This window comes from Eurosta solidaginis, chromosome 2, assembly GCF_040869045.1.
Source record: "Eurosta solidaginis isolate ZX-2024a chromosome 2, ASM4086904v1, whole genome shotgun sequence".
Classification (NCBI taxonomy): Eukaryota; Metazoa; Arthropoda; class Insecta; order Diptera; family Tephritidae; genus Eurosta; species Eurosta solidaginis.
The window spans coordinates 3,967,845-3,987,566 of record NC_090320.1 but is presented as its reverse complement, the minus strand read 5'-3'; the positions used below and the strand labels follow the sequence as shown (position 1 = coordinate 3,987,566).

The following is a 19,722-nucleotide window of genomic DNA, read 5'->3' as shown; positions in this document are numbered from 1 at the left end:
AGAAGTTTTCAAGCGCTTCCGTTAATAATATGTTACAAAATAGCGCAGCTTTACTCTGAAAGCTCTTCCTATGCTCCTTCTGCGGATTTGAACTGGCAAGGTGTTATTAAGTAAACTTCTGCTTTGGAAACCAAATAACCGGGTCCTATAATGAGGCAATTGTGCGGTGTAAAAAGCGAGCTCATTATTAAAGCTAGTCCTACTGAAGTTAAGAGAAAAGTCCTTGCGCGTTCTATATCAAAAAAAGTAACCAGCAAAGCCCTCGATATTGTAGTTCTGTTTTTGTTATGTTTTGTTGATTTTTTATATTCATTCTGGCGAAGAGCTTCTGTGAGTACTTCTCATGTCTCGTTTTTCTAATGGGCATAAACCTTTTTGCATGCACACAGATACACGTTCTCCAATGTATGCTACATAAACAGGTTAAACTCGCCTTGGTAGGCATGTCTGTATTCTTTTCGTTCAATATTGTAAATTTCGCTAAACACATCTAGGATTCTATGTGCTAATGCTGTTTAAAGTATTCGCATTCCTAAACTATATCCGCCATATTATTTGCTTGCCTGATTTTACAGCTTTAGCTTTGAAAAGAACAAAAACGTCTCGTTCACCTTTTCCCTTTATATTATTGCCATTAATGTTCCACGTATTAAAGTAAAGCCCAAAGTCCTATTAGTGGGACCAAATATTTTGCAATATATTTTTTATTAATCTGTTTAGTACCAAGCTAGCATGCATGTCCCTTAAGACGATTTTATCTCTTACCCTCATTCCATATCGTTCCCTCTCGCGGCATTCCTTATCTTTTAGTTCGCTCCCTCCTTTCCCATTCTCTCTCTTCGCGCCACTCTCCCTCTCCGTATTTTTCTTTCACGTAGATGAGTTCCTAGTTCACTACTCAGAGAAATAGAGTCGTAAGTATATTGTTATCTAGAAAGAGGCTACCCACAAACGTACATAGCTAGGCATATTTTCGTAAGCTGGGCTTTTTCACCATTTGATCTAATTCAACATCTGATGTGGTGGCGCGTTATCGCTAAACGCTTGTCTAAACGAATGGTTGACAGCGAACAAACACACAAGCTGCTTTTTTGGAAAAATTAAATTCTAGTTTAAATAATATTGGTTATGTAAGAAAGGAATTATCTTTTTTTTAGTAGAATGAAACTCAATATTTCAAAGTTTTATTGCAAGTAAGAAATAATGCAATCAAATGATTCGTTGTTGATTTATGGCTGTGTAAAAACGCAACAAGTTTTTGATTATTTATCACATTGTAGCGATTTGCCATGCCCTCAATGTACACTTCTTTAAATTACGTCGAAAATAACCATCTCACATTGCCAAGTTTCGTAATGTTTACAGAAACGTTTTCAAATCGTAGCTTTTTCTGCGAATTTAGTACTTTAAATCGATATTAGCGATTTTGTTTTTCTAAGTTGTATAGATGGAAGGTGTCTAATACTAAGATTTCTGTGGCAATTTGAAAAAACAACCTAATTTGAGTTAGGATATTCGCGATACATAGGTAGGTCTATATCTGAAAAGCTAGCCGCAATTCGCCATTGTAACTTCCTATATTTTGTAGCACCCATTTGAAGGTAGGGCTATGAGTAAGTAACACATGGAGATCTTTAACGGATTTTTGTTATGAAGCCAGAATATCACTTGTATCCTAACTCGAATTAGGTTGTTTTTCATATTACCACAGATTTGTAAAGAGGTTCACATCAAAATGAAATACAGTTATATGAAAGTCAAGTAAAAATGACTCGTTCTGATAAGTATCTTTATATATCTCGATCTGAAAGATGCCGATGTGTCTTTTCATCCCTAGTAGAATATAATAACTAAATTTTAATGTTTCTGACAATATAATAGTTTATATATTTGTCCATAGATCGAATCTCTCAGCGTCAGAGTAAAGATTTTATTGAATTTCCAGAGATCTCAGTTGCTATTGCTACCAAAACCTTCCGACCCTCTAGAGCCTTGGGATTGACGGCAGCACCAATTGCTTTAAGATTGTATATGCTTATTGAGAGACAACACCAATATCAACACGTATATTATATGTATTCCATGTTACACACCCTAATCTGTACTTTTACAAACATTGCTATCTTCAGCATTGTTTCCTATGCATCACTATTTGCTGTTCGACACATAGAGAGTTTGTTAAATAGTCCAAAGGTGACAATGTGCCTGGCTTGTCACTTGTCGTTTAATCATTCACTTTCATTTAAGTTTCCAGCTATCACTCTTGTGCAAGGCAATGTTATTTTTGTTGCACAACGTATGATAACATACATAAAAATATTACTGTAACAGATGTACTTATGTACTATATAATTGGTGTTTATTCTTGTCTCCCTACTAGCACATTTAGCTGACCCTATCTTCATTCACTAAAGTAGCTGTGAAAATAATTAAGCACAATCTCACTTTCACTTTTCAACTTCATTTACGTTTACATAAAGTAAAGTTGAAGCATAATAGAAGGTGAACACACATACAAATTTGCATTTACACACATGCATGTGCTACATATGTATGTATATAGTATAAGCAAACATTTGTTCCTGTCGCTCCTTGTAAGCCCGCTGTCAATCCTGTCATTTACTTATTTGGTTCATTCTTTTAGTTGAGTTTGTTTTTTGTACTTTTACTGTATCTCTGTTTACCTTTCAGCTTTTTAGTAGGTCACGTCAACACAATTAAACTTACAGTCCTCGTTTAAATTCTTCTTATTATCTTCTAAGCCTATTTTTAGTCACGCAAAGGAATTTCTTTTGGAATTCAATTGTTGGCAGGATTCAGCTGATAATAAAATACGTTGTGTAGATTATACTGGAATATTCTTAGCCGTATTTTTTTCATAGTTTAGATACTTACCACATCGATTATTTGCATTAAAGTTAAACCAAAGCTTAATTGTAATGGATCCGACTCGTTTAAAACCGGACGCTCTAGTGTATTATAAGGATCCAATAGATCGTGTAGCAGTCTCTTTTCATGATATCCTGCTAGAGCAACTGTAACGAGAAGATAAAATTGAAAATGAGTAAATGGAAATTTGCCATAAGTATATATTTGGAACGAGTACTGAAAATTTTAAGAATAAAAACAAAACGAGCTATTGGGAAATCGCAATCGCTTATCGTTATTCAGAGATCATTTAGTCAAATCAAATACACCTAAAATTAAGCGAAATTTAATACTATGTCAGCAAGATGGCAGTCATATCACTCGGGCGCTGTACCACGGTGAATTCCAAAAAGTTTTGAGTTTTTATTAATACCTTCAGTATAGTAAGCAGCTGAGATCACTTGCTGATTGGAAACAAATAATCACAATCAAAAGAAGATTCAATTCAACTACCGCGCATACAAAACAAACCTTATCAGCACGATTTATTCGTTCTGAGGCAGCTCGTGACATTCCGATTCACGACACTCTATCTTGATAAGGAGATGAAAAAATGTCCATAATCAGCTGTGTATCAGACAAACTCACCTCGAGCTAATACTTGCTAAAGCGATCTTTTATCTTATGGAAGAGAAAGCCAAATCAGCATTGCAAATCGTCAATCTATAGGATGTTGATCGTCGCTAGGTAGTAAAGAAATATGACTAAGGCGCAATTGTTCTTCAATACCACTTAATAGCTCTACCCAATGTTGTCTGAGAATAGTGACAAAAAAATTGTATAAAAGAGGTTATTTAGACCGAGCTACACTTCCAGTTTGAGGGGTGCTCTTTTTTTATGTTTCCTACAAATTGGCAGGACGAGGCCTTCACGTATTATGACGACCCCGAATGGCAGCTGCGAGGCATATACACGGCAGAGCACGAAACAACCACACCACGGCGGCCATGAAATATTTCGTTATCAGACTTCAGTTGAAAATTTTTTAAATTCAAGGTGAGGAACTGCAATTTGAGCTGATTTCAGAAAATAAGAATTGAAATTCAGAAAAATACTATTCAAGTTCAAAAAAAATTGCAATTGAAGTTCAGAAATTCTAATTCTCAAGTTTCGAAATGAAGTATTCAAGTTCAGAAATTCCAATTTAAATTCAGCGAAATGCAACTCAAGTTCAGCAGTTCAGAAAGATGCAGCTCGTGCTTAGAATGTTACAATTCCGGTAAGTGTTCCCAATTCAAGTTAGGAATTTCCAATTTAAATTTGGAAGGCTCACATGAACATTCAGAAAATTGCAACTAAAGTTCAGAGTTTCCCATTCGAAATTCAAAATAATACAATTGAAACTCAAAATTTCCAATTTAAGTTCAAAAAATTATGATTCAAGTTGAAAAAAATTACCATTAAATTTCACAATATTATAATTTCAGATCACAGTCTCTAATTGAAGTTGACAAAACTGAAATTTAATTTGGAAACTTCCAGTTTACGTTCAGTAAAGAGAGACTTATAGGGCATGAGTTTTGCTCGCCCTGCGGGGCCTTTGTTAAACAGAGTAGCACTTGTTAGTACAAGTGGATTGAGGTTTTGATTTCTAGGCTGCCATTGCTCTTACTGCTAATACAAGTTACTTGGTAGACCCTGACAGTCACCCCCTTTAAATGGTGTTTACTTCACCGCCACTTAAGTTTGACTTTATATGTATGTATATATATTTATTTTATATATATATATATATATATAGCAATATTTGTTGGATTTTTGGCCTTGCAATTTTTTCATTTATGTGCTATGCCAATAAAATCAGTTTTTTTCAATTATTTCACCTTGTTTCGAGTGAAGTTTTTCAAACATAATTCCGTTAAGCTGTGATGAATTATGTGAAGCGTTATAAATAAGAAAGGTATCCAAAAATATTGAAATAAAAATACAAAATTACACTTTATATAGTTGATGTACCAATTTTACTTTCTTCTTTTCTTTCTTGAACAAAATAAAAATTGAAAAAGATTTGCGCTTGATTACGCAAAATAAATCGGTTGAATTGCCACGACTACCCCAATATGTACCTACATATGTAATGGAACGTAAAGAACTAAAGAATATGCACAAGGTAAATAAATAAGTAAAGCCTGCCTCTTTTTATCTTTTTGTATTTGAAAGCCTCAAGTACGATGTTGAAATGAATTTTTGTGGTCTTATATGTTTTCATATATTCACTTTATCCAACTTCACGTTGTCATAAATCAAAATTCAATCAGCTGATTTTGACAGTATATATGACCCACTCAATATTTAATCTGCAAGCAGGAAATGTGTCTGCTTTTGTGAGTAGAAAATATGTTCGTACTTTCCGCTGCGGTTTGTAAACAGCAAAAGAGTAATCAAAGGGATATGAGTGCACCCGTAAGTATGGCAGGCAATAAGCGATGATGAGGATTCGAGTGTGGAATTTCTGTAATAAATGTATAGGTTTAACGCACATACATACTCATAAGTAAATAGTAATAAGCTACTTAGGTATTGCATTATCATTTTATAAAGAGAAAATTGCCTAGTTAAGATATCAAAAACATTTTAAGAAAAACGTAGTGCGCGTGATTTGAATTTTCTTACGAACCAAAAACATTATAGACAGGAGCAGTGTTATCGGTAATCTGCTGGGCTGTCATAATCAAAACGCAGATTAGTATCTTGGAACAAGTCGTGACTCAGCAAAACATCCAATCGAATTTCCGCCATTAGACACATCTCATCAAGAACTCATCTGCCACAGCAATTCCAGACGTTTTTTTTTCATATTTTTTCATAGAACTTCTTATTTTTTCTTATAAATTTCAACTCAAAAACTGCTGTACTTTTTCACATAAAAATTATAAAAAAAAATGTACATATGAACATGGCTATGGTATGTTTATGTACATATATAAGTATGTATGTGTGTCTATATTATTAAGTACATAGAAAGAACTCATAAATTGTCAAATGTGTGCATAAATTTTTCTTACATGACTGGAGAAATAAAAATGTAGTGAAAAATGTATAAAAACTGAGAGAAATATAAATTTTGTTTGAAAGCATAGTCGAATTAAGCAGCTGCACTCAAGTTTCAAGCTTTTTTTTTCGAAGCGCGCAAAATTTATTGGTCAGTCAAAGGAAGTGATTAAAGAGTTTTTCATTCAAAGGATATTTTTAAGTTTGTATTACGAAGCCATTTGACTTAAGCATCTCAAAGGATTTAAGTGAGGCGTATAAATATTTTACAAACAAGAAAAGAAATGTTTATATATGTACAAAGATTTCTAAAATAGAGGAAACCATTAAATAAATTAATTAGCTGTCATAAGAAATTCGGTGTAAGCTTCATAGACATGGTTGGAGTGGGTAATTAGCTCGTTTTTTGAATGCATATATAACATATAAAAAGAAATTTTACACAAAAAAAACTGTTATTATACTATGCTTCATTTTAAAAATTAATCTAGTATAGTATGCTCCCAGCAGTGGAAGAAGCTAACTATAAGTTGGTGCCCAGTTAACCAACGTCTACTATTATTTGTTTATTTTCTTTGAAGGACACCAACTAATTTTGCATAGCCTTGAAATAGACCTCATATTTGTGAAAGAATTATGTGTGGAGAAAAATCTCACGATCCTAATAAAATATCTCACATCACAAGGGCAACTTTCCAAAAAATAAAACTACGTTTTCCGGGAAAATAGCTGCGCCACTACATATTGTATGTTATTTTGTAATAGAGAGAAGTTTTCGTTACGAAAAAAGTAGTGAGTATAGCAGCCTTTTCAGGTACAAATATCTCGAAAACCAGAACCTTTTTAGGCCTTTGGAATAGTATAGACTCTATTCTGGGTATAATAATTATCGGGTAGCAATCATATATGTAATACTTCTATATTGCTAATAGAAAATTCTCGCAATGTGTTTTGAATTCGAAATCAAAACAAGCCAGCTTATAAAATTTTTGTGATTGTAGCAGCATAAGTGTGACAAGAAAAAATTTAAATTTAGGTACATTCGATTATTGAAAACAAAAAAAAAAATATTTAAACAGCAATATATCGGCACTCGGATGCCTGGGAATGTTCCTAGCCTTTTGTAGCAATATAGGAGTATTACATATATGGTTGCAATATTTTCTGAATTGGCAATATTTTGATTCGATTTTTTTCCAATTTCTCAGTTAAACTGGTTGCCAAGGCAACACTGCTTTGATTTGACAACCAGCTACTAGCTAATTTTTTGTATTCAACTCAAAGTCAGTAACATTCCGGACTTAAAATAGTCAAATAATAATAGCAAGCTGTTTTTGCCAGTTGATCATTTTTTCTGCAGGGAACTTATCCTGAACATGTGAAAGTTCTTAAAAAATAAATACCACATTCACAAAGTATTCCACTTTTTACTCTTCGTTGTACATATGTGCTATATTTTATTAAAAATGTGTATTGGAGAATGTGTAAACGAAGTTCATTGTAAGGATGCGCGATTTAGTAAGTATCAATCTCTTGGAGGTAAATCGTGCCAACAATTTATTTAGTTCTTTAAATTACTAATCCTTTGGGATGTGCTGCCTTACATAGATATGGAATGACTGTCCCTAGAGATAATTGTAAATATATTTTGTGTGCTTTACAAATGCCAACAGCTACCTTCACAAAAGTTCCTTGTGATTTCCCAATTTATCGGATGTGAAACGCTACCTTCGCCTCTTAATCGACCGCTTGTCATAAAACGCCTCCAATACTACACCCACTCACAGACTGGCCAATGAACTGCTAGTGCTGCAGGATACTTACACCCCCACCCGCATATAGATGCGGCCAATGAAAGTGATTAACTCATTTCAAGCGTCGTTTCGATCGATCACAAACCCGTTTAACGAACTATTCACCGGTTTCATCATTAGCAGTACGCTTCTTATTAATTTATTATAAGTCCCCATCACCATGACAAATTACCACTTTCCATCACATGAAGTCTATTTGTTTGATCGGATTTCTCTAGATAGTCGGTAAATCGGGTTTACTATATCGGTTTTGTGTGCAACACAAGTAAACGTGAGAGATAAGTAGCTGATGCAAATGAAAAGTGATTACATTTAAACGGAATACGTAAGTGAAAGAAGCCTGCAAAAGACAGCCTGGCTACTTCACTGACAACTGGCCGCACAATCTTTCGTAAGATAACAATAACAAAAAGCTACAACAGAGTCAAGTGAAGTGGGTAAAAGCTGTGTTTTTTTTCTTTTTTGAAATTTCGTGCATGTCCCTAACGCGCTAAGTGAATTTTCGTGCAGAAGAAATTGTTTCAAGCTGTCACAAAACGAAAAGATTTAATACAAACAAATAAAAAGAAAACTATCGTAAAGAAAACAAGCAGTTGTGGTGTGTAAGAAACTACGGAGTTAACAAGCACCAATTTGTAGATGCCGCCTTCTATCGGTGCACTTCATCACTGAAATGCAAAAAAAAACCAAAGCTCTCCCGAACACCGCATCAAAGCAAATAGAAAATTGTGGCAGCGAGAAAAAGGGAATGCTCAATCTCCTCGTCAGCTAAATTCGCGTTTTTGCAGCTGACGCAGGCAAAAGGTTCTTATTTACAAATCAGAAAGCTTTTCTGCTATTTTCACCGCTTGAAAAATGGCAAGTAAAAATTCGACAGAACTTGCAAACGCAATTATGAAGAATAAAATGCTGAATTGTGCGTTCTTGCCGCAGAGGCGAGCGTGAAGTGTGCAAACGGGGAAACAAAAAAGAAAACGAACCTAAGTGATTTATACGTAAAATGCACTTTTTGAGTCCTTTTTTGCCACAGACGTACATACATACAGGAGTGTAATTAAATTTTGCTGACAAGCTAAATTTACTCTCTGCATTTGCTAGCAGTGTTTAAAAACAAAAATACTCCAAATGAAGCTTTAAAGGTGTAAATGAAAGTTATGAAAATATGGAAATTTCAAAAGTGACTTTGCGCAAAAATGTTATGGGCCAAAGTTGGTACGTGTGAATGGAAGTTTGGTGTTAATGTAATGGAAACTTAGGTGCAAAGCTCTGCTCAATTTTAATGATATATTTCATTAGGAGATGGAATACAATTGTGGCAAGCAAGAGTTGCGTTGACTTATTTATGGCAAGAAATTAAAGTTTTTTTGGCTGCAGATAACGCGAAGTCCATTACAGTGCCTTGAACCAAAAATAACACAATTATCGTACCAAAGAATTTCCGCGGCAATTTCCTTTTACTAGCGTGCATATCATTACCCTTTCCACTTTTATTTCACAATACTAAAGCCATGCGCCCAATTAAGAAAGCTTTGGGAGTGCATGCCGAGCCTCTGATCAGTTTTAAAATCGGTGGGAGTTATTGATGAATTTCGTCTAACTAGGATGACGGTGTTAAGCGAGATATGCGTATATTTTGTGTCCGCAAAAGTTCATCAGGACTTATTTCTTTCCTTTGAGCAATCTGTTAGATATTACCCTGAATTCGATTATGTAAATGTGGCTTTATTTTGTCAATGAAGAACTATTGGCATTTCATCATATTGAATTGCATTTATGGAGAATATACTTGCAAATCTACATCTATTGACAGCAGAATAGATTTATAATTAGTTTAGACCAGGGACGTCTGGAGTAGAGCTTACAATTTCTCTAACTTGTTCGAGAAGAGATTTCCAGCGAGTTTCGCCATCTCCCAAGATTCTCGAATCTCAAATTACTCGAAAGGCTCGCGAGCTTCTCGACATTCAATTTAATCGATTCATTAGCTGTTTTATATAAAGTTTACGATTTCTTCTGGACCACAAGCAAAATGTCCACAAAACCACAGGTAAAAACACCGACATGTATAGAATACTGTCAATGCAGCGACTGAATTGAAAGTCAAGAAACTCGTGAGTAATTCGAGTATATCGGGATTCGAGAATCTCGCGAGAAGCCGTGTTCTTGATGTCTCGTTAAAAAATTAAATGTTTGTGAACAAAATTTGATGTATAGTTAATATGTTTTGAGTTAAAAGCAAAAGTCACAAGTAAAAATACTGTCCATACAGCGCTTAAGATTATTTTGAGAAGCTTGCGAGATTTACAAGTACTTCGAGACATGAGAGTCTCGCATGAAGTCGAGTTCTCCATTTCTCGGGTCTCGAAAATCTCGCTTGTCAGTCACTTAAGGATTATTTCCTCTGTTTATTAACGCCCCAGCTAACATCAAAAGGAATTAAGCGCATACAGGACGTTTTTGAAACAAATTCTGAGATAGCGCGTGTATATATAGATATATTCACTCACCAATACATTTAACGGCACATTGACAATGTTTTTCATGCGCTAAACTATGGAAAATTATAAGTTTCTTGTATGCTCAATATATGCAAATTAAATGTGGTGTGAGTGTGTTAGGGACGGACGTAAACGCGCAAACTTCATTATGAATTTGAGGAAATTACTACGACTTCGTATAGTGCGCGATTAACGTATGTATGTTTGTGCGTACGCATAAGTTGGTTTGGAAAATTAATTTTGCCATTGGCGAAAATGTTCTCCGCTTGTCACTGCGCTTTCTGCTTTCGCATATCCTGCACTGTGCCGACGTCGTGCCCCAATTTCAGTTTTACTTACAATTTGCGCTTTTTCATACACACACACTTATTCACGCACACACATACACACGTGTGTCAAAATGCTGCATGCAAATTTTGCCTATATGTAGCGTGACTTTGCTGCTCTAACTAAGGGTCTATGATGCACGGCGCTACAAAAAAACTCAACGCCAACATCATTTAATCCGCTTAAAATTGCCAAAGTTGTCAAAACTATTAACAAAAATTGTTAATGATATTTTATATTGTTGAAATTGCTGCGCCAGTGAGAGTCTATTTAACCAAGCATGTACAATAGGCCGGGTCGATTTGTGGGGAGGCAAAAAAAAACGCCCATTGCTCTGTAAAAATCATATTCTAGGGATCAAAATAAGAAACTTTGCCGAAGGAACCATACCTCTAAAACGAATTCTGATGCCCCCCCCCCCCCTTTTGGTCGTAGGGGCAAATTTTGAAAAATTCAACTTTGAAATGCCTATGTTTTTATCAGGGATGCACCTTAACGTTAAGCTAATCGTTTATCAAAAAATTTCCACCGTTTCCGTTGAAACACTTCGAAATATTATCGATAAAGAAATTATCAAGATAAATTGTATCTCGTTTTTAACCGAAACGAAAAGCTATCGTTAACGTTAAAAACGTTAAAAAAACGTGATACTTTAGTTTGAATTGTGCTGGCAATGCTATAGCCATGGTGAAGCCGTAAGGTGGTAACAGCGAGCGGACATACACACACAAACTCCATGTAATTTGTTTGTGTAATTCGTTGGTGGTAATGTCAAAAATCCTCTGAGAAATGTTCGTACTGTCAAAATTCATGAGAAAAGTTGCAATCAGCTTGCCTAATGCTTTCACCTTTAATGACTCCGCCATCAATCAGCTTTGTCAGCATAGTTTGAAATTAATAATCAACATAAACGATTTGTTTTCGTTTTGATATGGCAGAAAACGAAACGAAATCATTTCGTTAATTTGACGTTCTTTACGTTAATAAACGAAACGAAATGACTTTGTTTCGTTTATTAACGTAAATTATCGTAACGAAATGATAGCGGTTCGTTGGTTAAGCATGCCTGGTCTTTATACTCAGTTGAGCAGAGCTCACAGAGTATATTAACTTTGATTGGATAACGGTTGGTTGTACAGGTATAAAGGAATCGAGATAGATATAGACTTCCATATATCAAAATCATCAGTATCGAAAAAAAATTCGATTGACCCATGTCCGTCCGTCCGTCCGTCCGTCCTTCTGTCCGTTAACAAGATAACTTGAGTAAATTTTGAGGTATCTTGATGAAATCGGTTGAAGCCACGCCCAGTTTTTATACACAGTCGGTCGTCTGTCCTTCCGCTCGGCCGTTAACACGATAACTTGAGCAAAAATCGATATATCTTTATTAAACTCAGTTCACGTACTTATCTGAACTCACTTTGTATTGGTGTAAAAAATGGCCGAAATCCGACTATGACCACACCCACTTTTTCGATATCGAAAATAACGAAAAATTTAAAAAAATGCCATAATTCTATACGAAAAAAGGGATGAAACATGGTAATTGTATTGGTCTATTGACGCAAAATATAACTTTAGAAAAAACCTTGATAAGTAGAAGAAAATGAAAAAGTTTTGCAGGGCGAAATCAAAGTAAATACAAAAAAGCATGGTACACTTAATTAGTTTTATCGGTTTTCAAACTGCTTAAAATTGTGTACTGCTTCAAAATCATAGTTAGGAGAATTATTTATTCACAAAATTCAAGGTATTTATGCATATTTTAGCAAAATGAAATGAGATCAGCCTTGAACAAATATTTTGCTTTACTTTTGCCAAAGGAAATTTCCTAACAATTGTTTGTTAATATATGTACTCGCAGAGTTGAATTATGTTATTAATTTGAAACGTGTACCTACAACTTTATTTTTAATGAGTAAATACAAAAAACAATGTTTACGCTTAATTAGTTTTATTTGTCTCCAAACTGCTTAGTATGTCCTATTCTCGGAAGGAATACTCTTCGTGGTATTACATATATAAATAAATTAGCGGTACCCGACAGATGATGTTCTGGATCACCCTGGTCCACATTTTTGTCGATATATCGAAAACGCCTTCACATATACAACTAAGGGCCACGCACTCTTAAAATATCATTAACACCTTTCATTTGATACCCATATCGTACAAACAAATTCTAGAGTCAGCCTTCGTCCACCTTTATGGCTATATCTTGAAAAGGCGTCCACCCATAGAACTAAGGCCCACTCCCTTTTAAAACACATATTAACACCTTTCCTTTGATACCCATATAGTACAAACAAATTCTAGAGTCACCCCTGGTCCACCTTTATGGCGATATCTCGAAAAGGCGTCCACATATAGAACTAAGGCCCACGCACTCTTAAAATATCATTAACACCTTTCATTTGATACCCATATCGTACAAACAAATTCTAGAGTCACCCCTGGTCCATCTTTATGGCGATATCTCGAAAAAGCGTCCATCTATAGAACTTAGGCCCACGTCCTTTTAAAGTATTCATTAACACCTTTCATTTGATACCCATATCGTACAAACAAATTCTAGAGTCACCCCTGGTCCACCTTTATGGCGATATCTTGAAAAGGCTTCCACCCATAGAACTAAGGCCCACTCCCTTTTAAAACACCTTTCGTTTGATACCCATATTGTACAAACGCATTCTAGGTTCAACCCTGTCCCACTTTTATAACGATAATCCGAAAAGGCGTCCACCTATAGAACTAAGGCCCACTCCCCTTTACTCATTAACACCTTTCCTTTGATACCCATATAGTACAAACAAATTCTAGAGTCACCCCTGGTCCACCTTTATGGCGATATCTCGAAAAGGCATCCATCTATAGAACTAAGGCCTACTCCCTTTTAAAATACTCATTAACACCTTTCCTTTGATACCCATATAGTACAAACAAATTCTAGAGTCACCCCTGGTCCATCTTTATGGCGATATCTCGAAAAAGCGTCCATCTATAGAACTTAGGCCCACGTCCTTTTAAAATATTCATTAACACCTTTCATTTGATACCCATATAGTACAAACAAATTCTAGAGTCACCCCTGGTCCATCTTTATGGCGATATCTCGAAAAAGCGTCCATCTATAGAACTTAGGCCCACGTCCTTTTAAAATATTCATTAACACCTTTCATTTGATACCCATATAGTACAAACAAATTCTAGAGTCACCCCTGGTCCATCTTTATGGCGATATCTCGAAAAAGCGTCCATCTATAGAACTTAGGCCCACGTCCTTTTAAAATATTCATTAACACCTTTCATTTGATACCCATATCGTACAAACAAATTCTAGAGTCACCCCTGGTCCATCTTTATGGCGATATCTCGAAAAAGCGTCCATCTATAGAACTTAGGCCCACGTCCTTTTAAAATATTCATTAACACCTTTCATTTGATACCCATATAGTACAAACAAATTCTAGAGTCACCCCTGGTCCATCTTTATGGCGATATCTCGAAAAAGCGTCCATCTATAGAACTTAGGCCCACGTCCTTTTAAAATATTCATTAACACCTTTCATTTGATACCCATATCGTACAAACAAATTCTAGAGTCACCCCTGGTCCACCTTTATGGCGATATCTTGAAAAGGCTTCCACCCATAGAACTAAGGCCCACTCCCTTTTAAAACACCTTTCGTTTGATACCCATATTGTACAAACGCATTCTAGGTTCAACCCTGTCCCACTTTTATAACGATAATCCGAAAAGGCGTCCACCTATAGAACTAAGGCCCACTCCCCTTTACTCATTAACACCTTTCCTTTGATACCCATATAGTACAAACAAATTCTAGAGTCACCCCTGGTCCACCTTTATGGCGATATCTCGAAAAGGCATCCATCTATAGAACTAAGGCCTACTCCCTTTTAAAATACTCATTAACACCTTTCCTTTGATACCCATATAGTACAAACAAATTCTAGAGTCACCCCTGGTCCATCTTTATGGCGATATCTCGAAAAAGCGTCCATCTATAGAACTTAGGCCCACGTCCTTTTAAAATATTCATTAACACCTTTCATTTGATACCCATATCGTACAAACAAATTCTAAAGTCACCCCTGGTCCATCTTTATGGCGATATCTCGAAAAAGCGTCCATCTATAGAACTTAGGCCCACGTCCTTTTAAAATATTCATTAACACCTTTCATTTGATACCCATATCGTACAAACAAATTCTAGAGTCACCCCTGGTCCATCTTTATGGCGATATCTCGAAAAAGCGTCCATCTATAGAACTTAGGCCCACGTCCTTTTAAAGTATTCATTAACACCTTTCATTTGATACCCATATCGTACAAACAAATTCTAGAGTCACCCCTGGTCCACCTTTATGGCGATATCTTGAAAAGGCTTCCACCCATAGAACTAAGGCCCACTCCCTTTTAAAACACCTTTCGTTTGATACCCATATTGTACAAACGCATTCTAGGTTCAACCCTGTCCCACTTTTATAACGATAATCCGAAAAGGCGTCCACCTATAGAACTAAGGCCCACTCCCCTTTACTCATTAACACCTTTCCTTTGATACCCATATCGTACAAACAAATTCTAGAGTCACCCCTGGTCCATCTTTATGGCGATATCTCGAAAAAGCGTCCATCTATAGAACTTAGGCCCACGTCCTTTTAAAATATTCATTAACACCTTTCATTTGATACCCATATCGTACAAACAAATTCTAAAGTCACCCCTGGTCCATCTTTATGGCGATATCTCGAAAAAGCGTCCATCTATAGAACTTAGGCCCACGCCCTTTTAAAATATTCATTAACACCTTTCATTTGATACCCATATAGTACAAACAAATTCTAGAGTCACCCCTGGTCCATCTTTATGGCGATATCTCGAAAAAGCGTCCATCTATAGAACTTAGGCCCACGTCCTTTTAAAATATTCATTAACACCTTTCATTTGATACCCATATCGTACAAACAAATTCTAGAGTCACCCCTGGTCCACCTTTATGGCGATATCTTGAAAAGGCTTCCACCCATAGAACTAAGGCCCACTCCCTTTTAAAACACCTTTCGTTTGATACCCATATTGTACAAACGCATTCTAGGTTCAACCCTGTCCCACTTTTATAACGATAATCCGAAAAGGCGTCCACCTATAGAACTAAGGCCCACTCCCCTTTACTCATTAACACCTTTCCTTTGATACCCATATCGTACAAACAAATTCTAGAGTCACCCCTGGTCCATCTTTATGGCGATATCTCGAAAAAGCGTCCATCTATAGAACTTAGGCCCACGTCCTTTTAAAATATTCATTAACACCTTTCATTTGATACCCATATCGTACAAACAAATTCTAAAGTCACCCCTGGTCCATCTTTATGGCGATATCTCGAAAAAGCGTCCATCTATAGAACTTAGGCCCACGCCCTTTTAAAATATTCATTAACACCTTTCATTTGATACCCATATAGTACAAACAAATTCTAGAGTCACCCCTGGTCCATCTTTATGGCGATATCTCGAAAAAGCGTCCATCTATAGAACTTAGGCCCACGTCCTTTTAAAATATTCATTAACACCTTTCATTTGATACCCATATCGTACAAACAAATTCTAGAGTCACCCCTGGTCCACCTTTATGGCGATATCTTGAAAAGGCTTCCACCCATAGAACTAAGGCCCACTCCCTTTTAAAACACCTTTCGTTTGATACCCATATTGTACAAACGCATTCTAGGTTCAACCCTGGCCCACTTTTATAACGATATTCCGAAAAGGCGTCCACTTATAGAACTAAGGCCCACTCCCCTTTACTCATTAACACCTTTCCTTTGATACCCATATAGTACAAACAAATTCTAGAGTCACCCCTGGTCCACCTTTATGGCGATATCTTGAAAAGGCTTCCACCCATAGAACTAAGGCCCACTCCCTTTTAAAACACCTTTCGTTTGATACCCATATTGTACAAACGCATTCTAGGTTCAACCCTGGCCCACTTTTATAACGATATTCCGAAAAGGCGTCCACCTATAGAACTAAGGCCCACTCCCCTTTACTCATTAACACCTTTCCTTTGATACCCATATAGTACAAACAAATTCTAGAGTCACCCCTGGTCCACCTTTATGGCGATATCTCGAAAAGGCATCCATCTATAGAACTAAGGCCTACTCCCTTTTAAAATACTCATTAACACCTTTCCTTTGATACACATATAGTACAAACAAATTCTAGAGTCAGGCCTGGTCCACCTTTATGGCGATATCCCTAAATGGCGTCCACCTATAGAACTATGGCCCACTTCCTCTTAAAATACTCCTTAATACCTTCCATTTGATACACATGTCATACAAACACATTCCAGGGTTACCCTAGGTTCTTTTTACAACATGGTGATTTTCCCTTACTTTGTTTCCACAGCTCTCAACTGAGTATGTAATGTTCGGCTACACCAAACTTAGCCTTCCTTACTTGTTTCTTTTTGGAGTATATTTTTCTCTTTAGAAATTTATTTAGTCAGAACATATGTAAATGAAAAAATGAATTTAACTTAGTAATAGAAAAGGAATTAAAAAAAATTATTAGAAATTAGCGTTTTTACAACCCCCTTTTAAAACCTAGGCATCACTGTGATGCATTTGCATGTCGTAAAATTGCTTGTGTTGTTTTTTTTAAGCCACCACAAGACACAGCAGGTTGAATTGAAATTGCCCCTACGCAAAAGTGCGACCCAAAGGGGGGGACATCAGAATTCGTTTTAGAGGTATGGTTCCTTCGGCAAAGTTTCTTATTTTGATCCCTAGAATACGATTTTCATAGAGCAGTGATCGATTTTTAAATCGACCCGCCCTAATGTACAATGTTGCTGTGAAAGTTTATTAAATAGAATAAGATAGAGTATTTTTTGATCGTTATACTGGAAGGATTGCGCTTTGTTTGGGTGCAAGTTTTTCAGTTAAATTTGCCTTCAATTTGTGTGCAGTTTTCGCTTCAAGCAATTTAATATTTAGTCATATTTGGCAATATATTTTGATTTAAATAAAAGTTGCAAATAAGTTTTACCATATTTAAATTTTCCACCGATTAATGGCTCTTAAATTACTTATGCCATCGTGCGTTAAATTAAAAAAATTTGAGCCGTAGTAGTTACTTCTTTCAGCACCACCTTCTACTTCATTCCGTGAGCAATTGAGTAGCAATGTTCCTTATCGATTTAACAAATAAGACCCTTGATTGAGCATAAACCATATGTTACTAATCCACCAAAATTACTTTCTTCTCAACGCCGAGTACTGCATTCTCTGCTATTTCTTTGATGGAATATGATTTATCTGCTTAAGCACAGATCAGAAGTCTTGGAATTATAACATCCTATCTATTGGGTTTCGTCTGCTTAACGTGATATTCAGCTCACCACGAATTCTACGAAATGCGGCCTTTAACCCCCGTAGCTATGTATGCGAGGTCAACGCTGCAGCGCTTCTTTTCCCGGTTTTTACGTTTGTAGTAGTACTTTAAATATCCTGTGAGCTAGAGTAGACCGATTCATCATTAAACAAGTTTGGATTTGGGCACAGACTCATACAATTTGTAGTTAGTAGCTCAATATCAGCTGAAATATTTCTACATCCCTGAATTAAAGACTTACTTTCCCTTAGTTAGGGGAATAAATGAAATTATATTTAAGCTGAAAGCTGAGGAGGAACATGGTCCTTATAGTAAATGAACCAGCGTCTTTCCTGGTAATCGTCTTTCCATCTTACGAACCGAGAAAAAGTTTTGAAAATTTTTTATTATTGGCTTGCTAAATGTAATGGTAAGCGAAATTTTAGGCTCTGTAGTAATAAATTCTTCAAAGAGTAGGATATCAGGCTATGTCAAACATTTCAAGAAAACCCTTTTTAATATATATATATTTTTTTAACACAAACGCGAGCTCAAGCGCTCTTTAACGGAAATCTGAGATAAGCAATAAATGCTACTTTGGACTAGGTAGGCAATTGAAAAGTAAAGTCCTCTCTCGGCGAACGAAAATCATTCCCTACAAGTCACTTATCGTACCCGTCCTGCTAAATGGGGCAGAAGCATGGACCTTGACAACAGCAGATGAAGCGGCTTTGGGAGTTTTCGAGAGAAAGGTTCTTCGAAAGATTTATGGACGTGTACGCATTGGCGATGGCGAGTACCGAATAAGATTTAATGATGAGCTGTACGAGCTATACGCAGACATCAACATAGTCCAGCGAATTAAAACGCAGCGGCTGCGCTGGCTAGGCCATGTTATGCGAATGAAAGATGATGCTCCGGCCAAGAAACTGTTTCTATCGGAACCCGCTTATGGAAGCAGAAGTAGAGGGCGGCCCCCACTCCGTTGGAAGAACCAAGTGGAAAACGACCGTTTAGACGGTTAAGCGTCAATTAATTAAGTAAGAGATACGTTTTTTTTGAATCCACCCCTAAGAGAACGTTTTCCAAAAGTTTGCTGAGGAAGCGAATTTTCGCAATAGTACTTGAGTGCGGATGATACTACACTCAGAAGTCGACATGGATTAATTAATCTAATTTCGATTTGAATTTCTTCCCTTCTGACGATTGAGCAAACAAAAGCGAATTCGAGACCTCTCCCTCTAACACCTTACCTTACACTAGAAATGTTTTTTGGCCAAAACATCCGTGTAGGTTATGTTTACTGTTTCTTGAATGCATGATTTTGTAAATTGCTAACAGTAACTGCTAACTTCAAGCCAGCACAGCCGCAGCTGTGGCACTAAAGCACGAAAGTGTGGGGTGGGGCGTATACGCAACTTTTCGACAATTGGTAAGAACTGCACAGGAATATTGCCTGGTTACATGTGGGAAGAAGGGAAGCGAATTCAAGAGGTATGCAAAAGTTGTATCAAAACTGTGTAAAATCGATAAACGAGAATGGTAATATATGCAACAACAACAATGTAAAGAAAAGCGAGCAGCAGTTTAAACAGCAAATGGCATTTGCTATGAAACCAGACAACTTGCCAAGTAAGCGTTGTGTGCACGTACAACTATAGCTGTATGCATGTATGTGTGTGTATTGAAGGATTTTCACAGCTGTGCAACATGTCGCTGCATTTTAGCATACCATTTCTTATTAAAGCAGCCAC

The 19,722-nt window shown here is 36.3% G+C and overlaps 2 protein-coding genes across 3 annotated transcripts in view; one reads left to right on the top strand and one right to left on the bottom strand.

The window, feature by feature from the left end:
• The window catches only part of rk (rickets), a 667,150-nt gene that overhangs the window by 170,402 nt on the left and 477,026 nt on the right, over positions 1–19,722 (top strand). The gene's annotated exons all lie outside the window — the stretch shown is intronic.
• LOC137239138 (acetylcholine receptor subunit alpha-type acr-16-like) overlaps positions 1–19,722 on the bottom strand; it is a 283,317-nt gene that overhangs the window by 117,442 nt on the left and 146,153 nt on the right. The window contains exon 5 of the mRNA XM_067764102.1: positions 2,896–3,035. Coding sequence (XP_067620203.1) covers positions 2,896–3,035 — 140 coding nt within the window. The remainder of the gene's footprint in view (positions 1–2,895; positions 3,036–19,722) is intronic.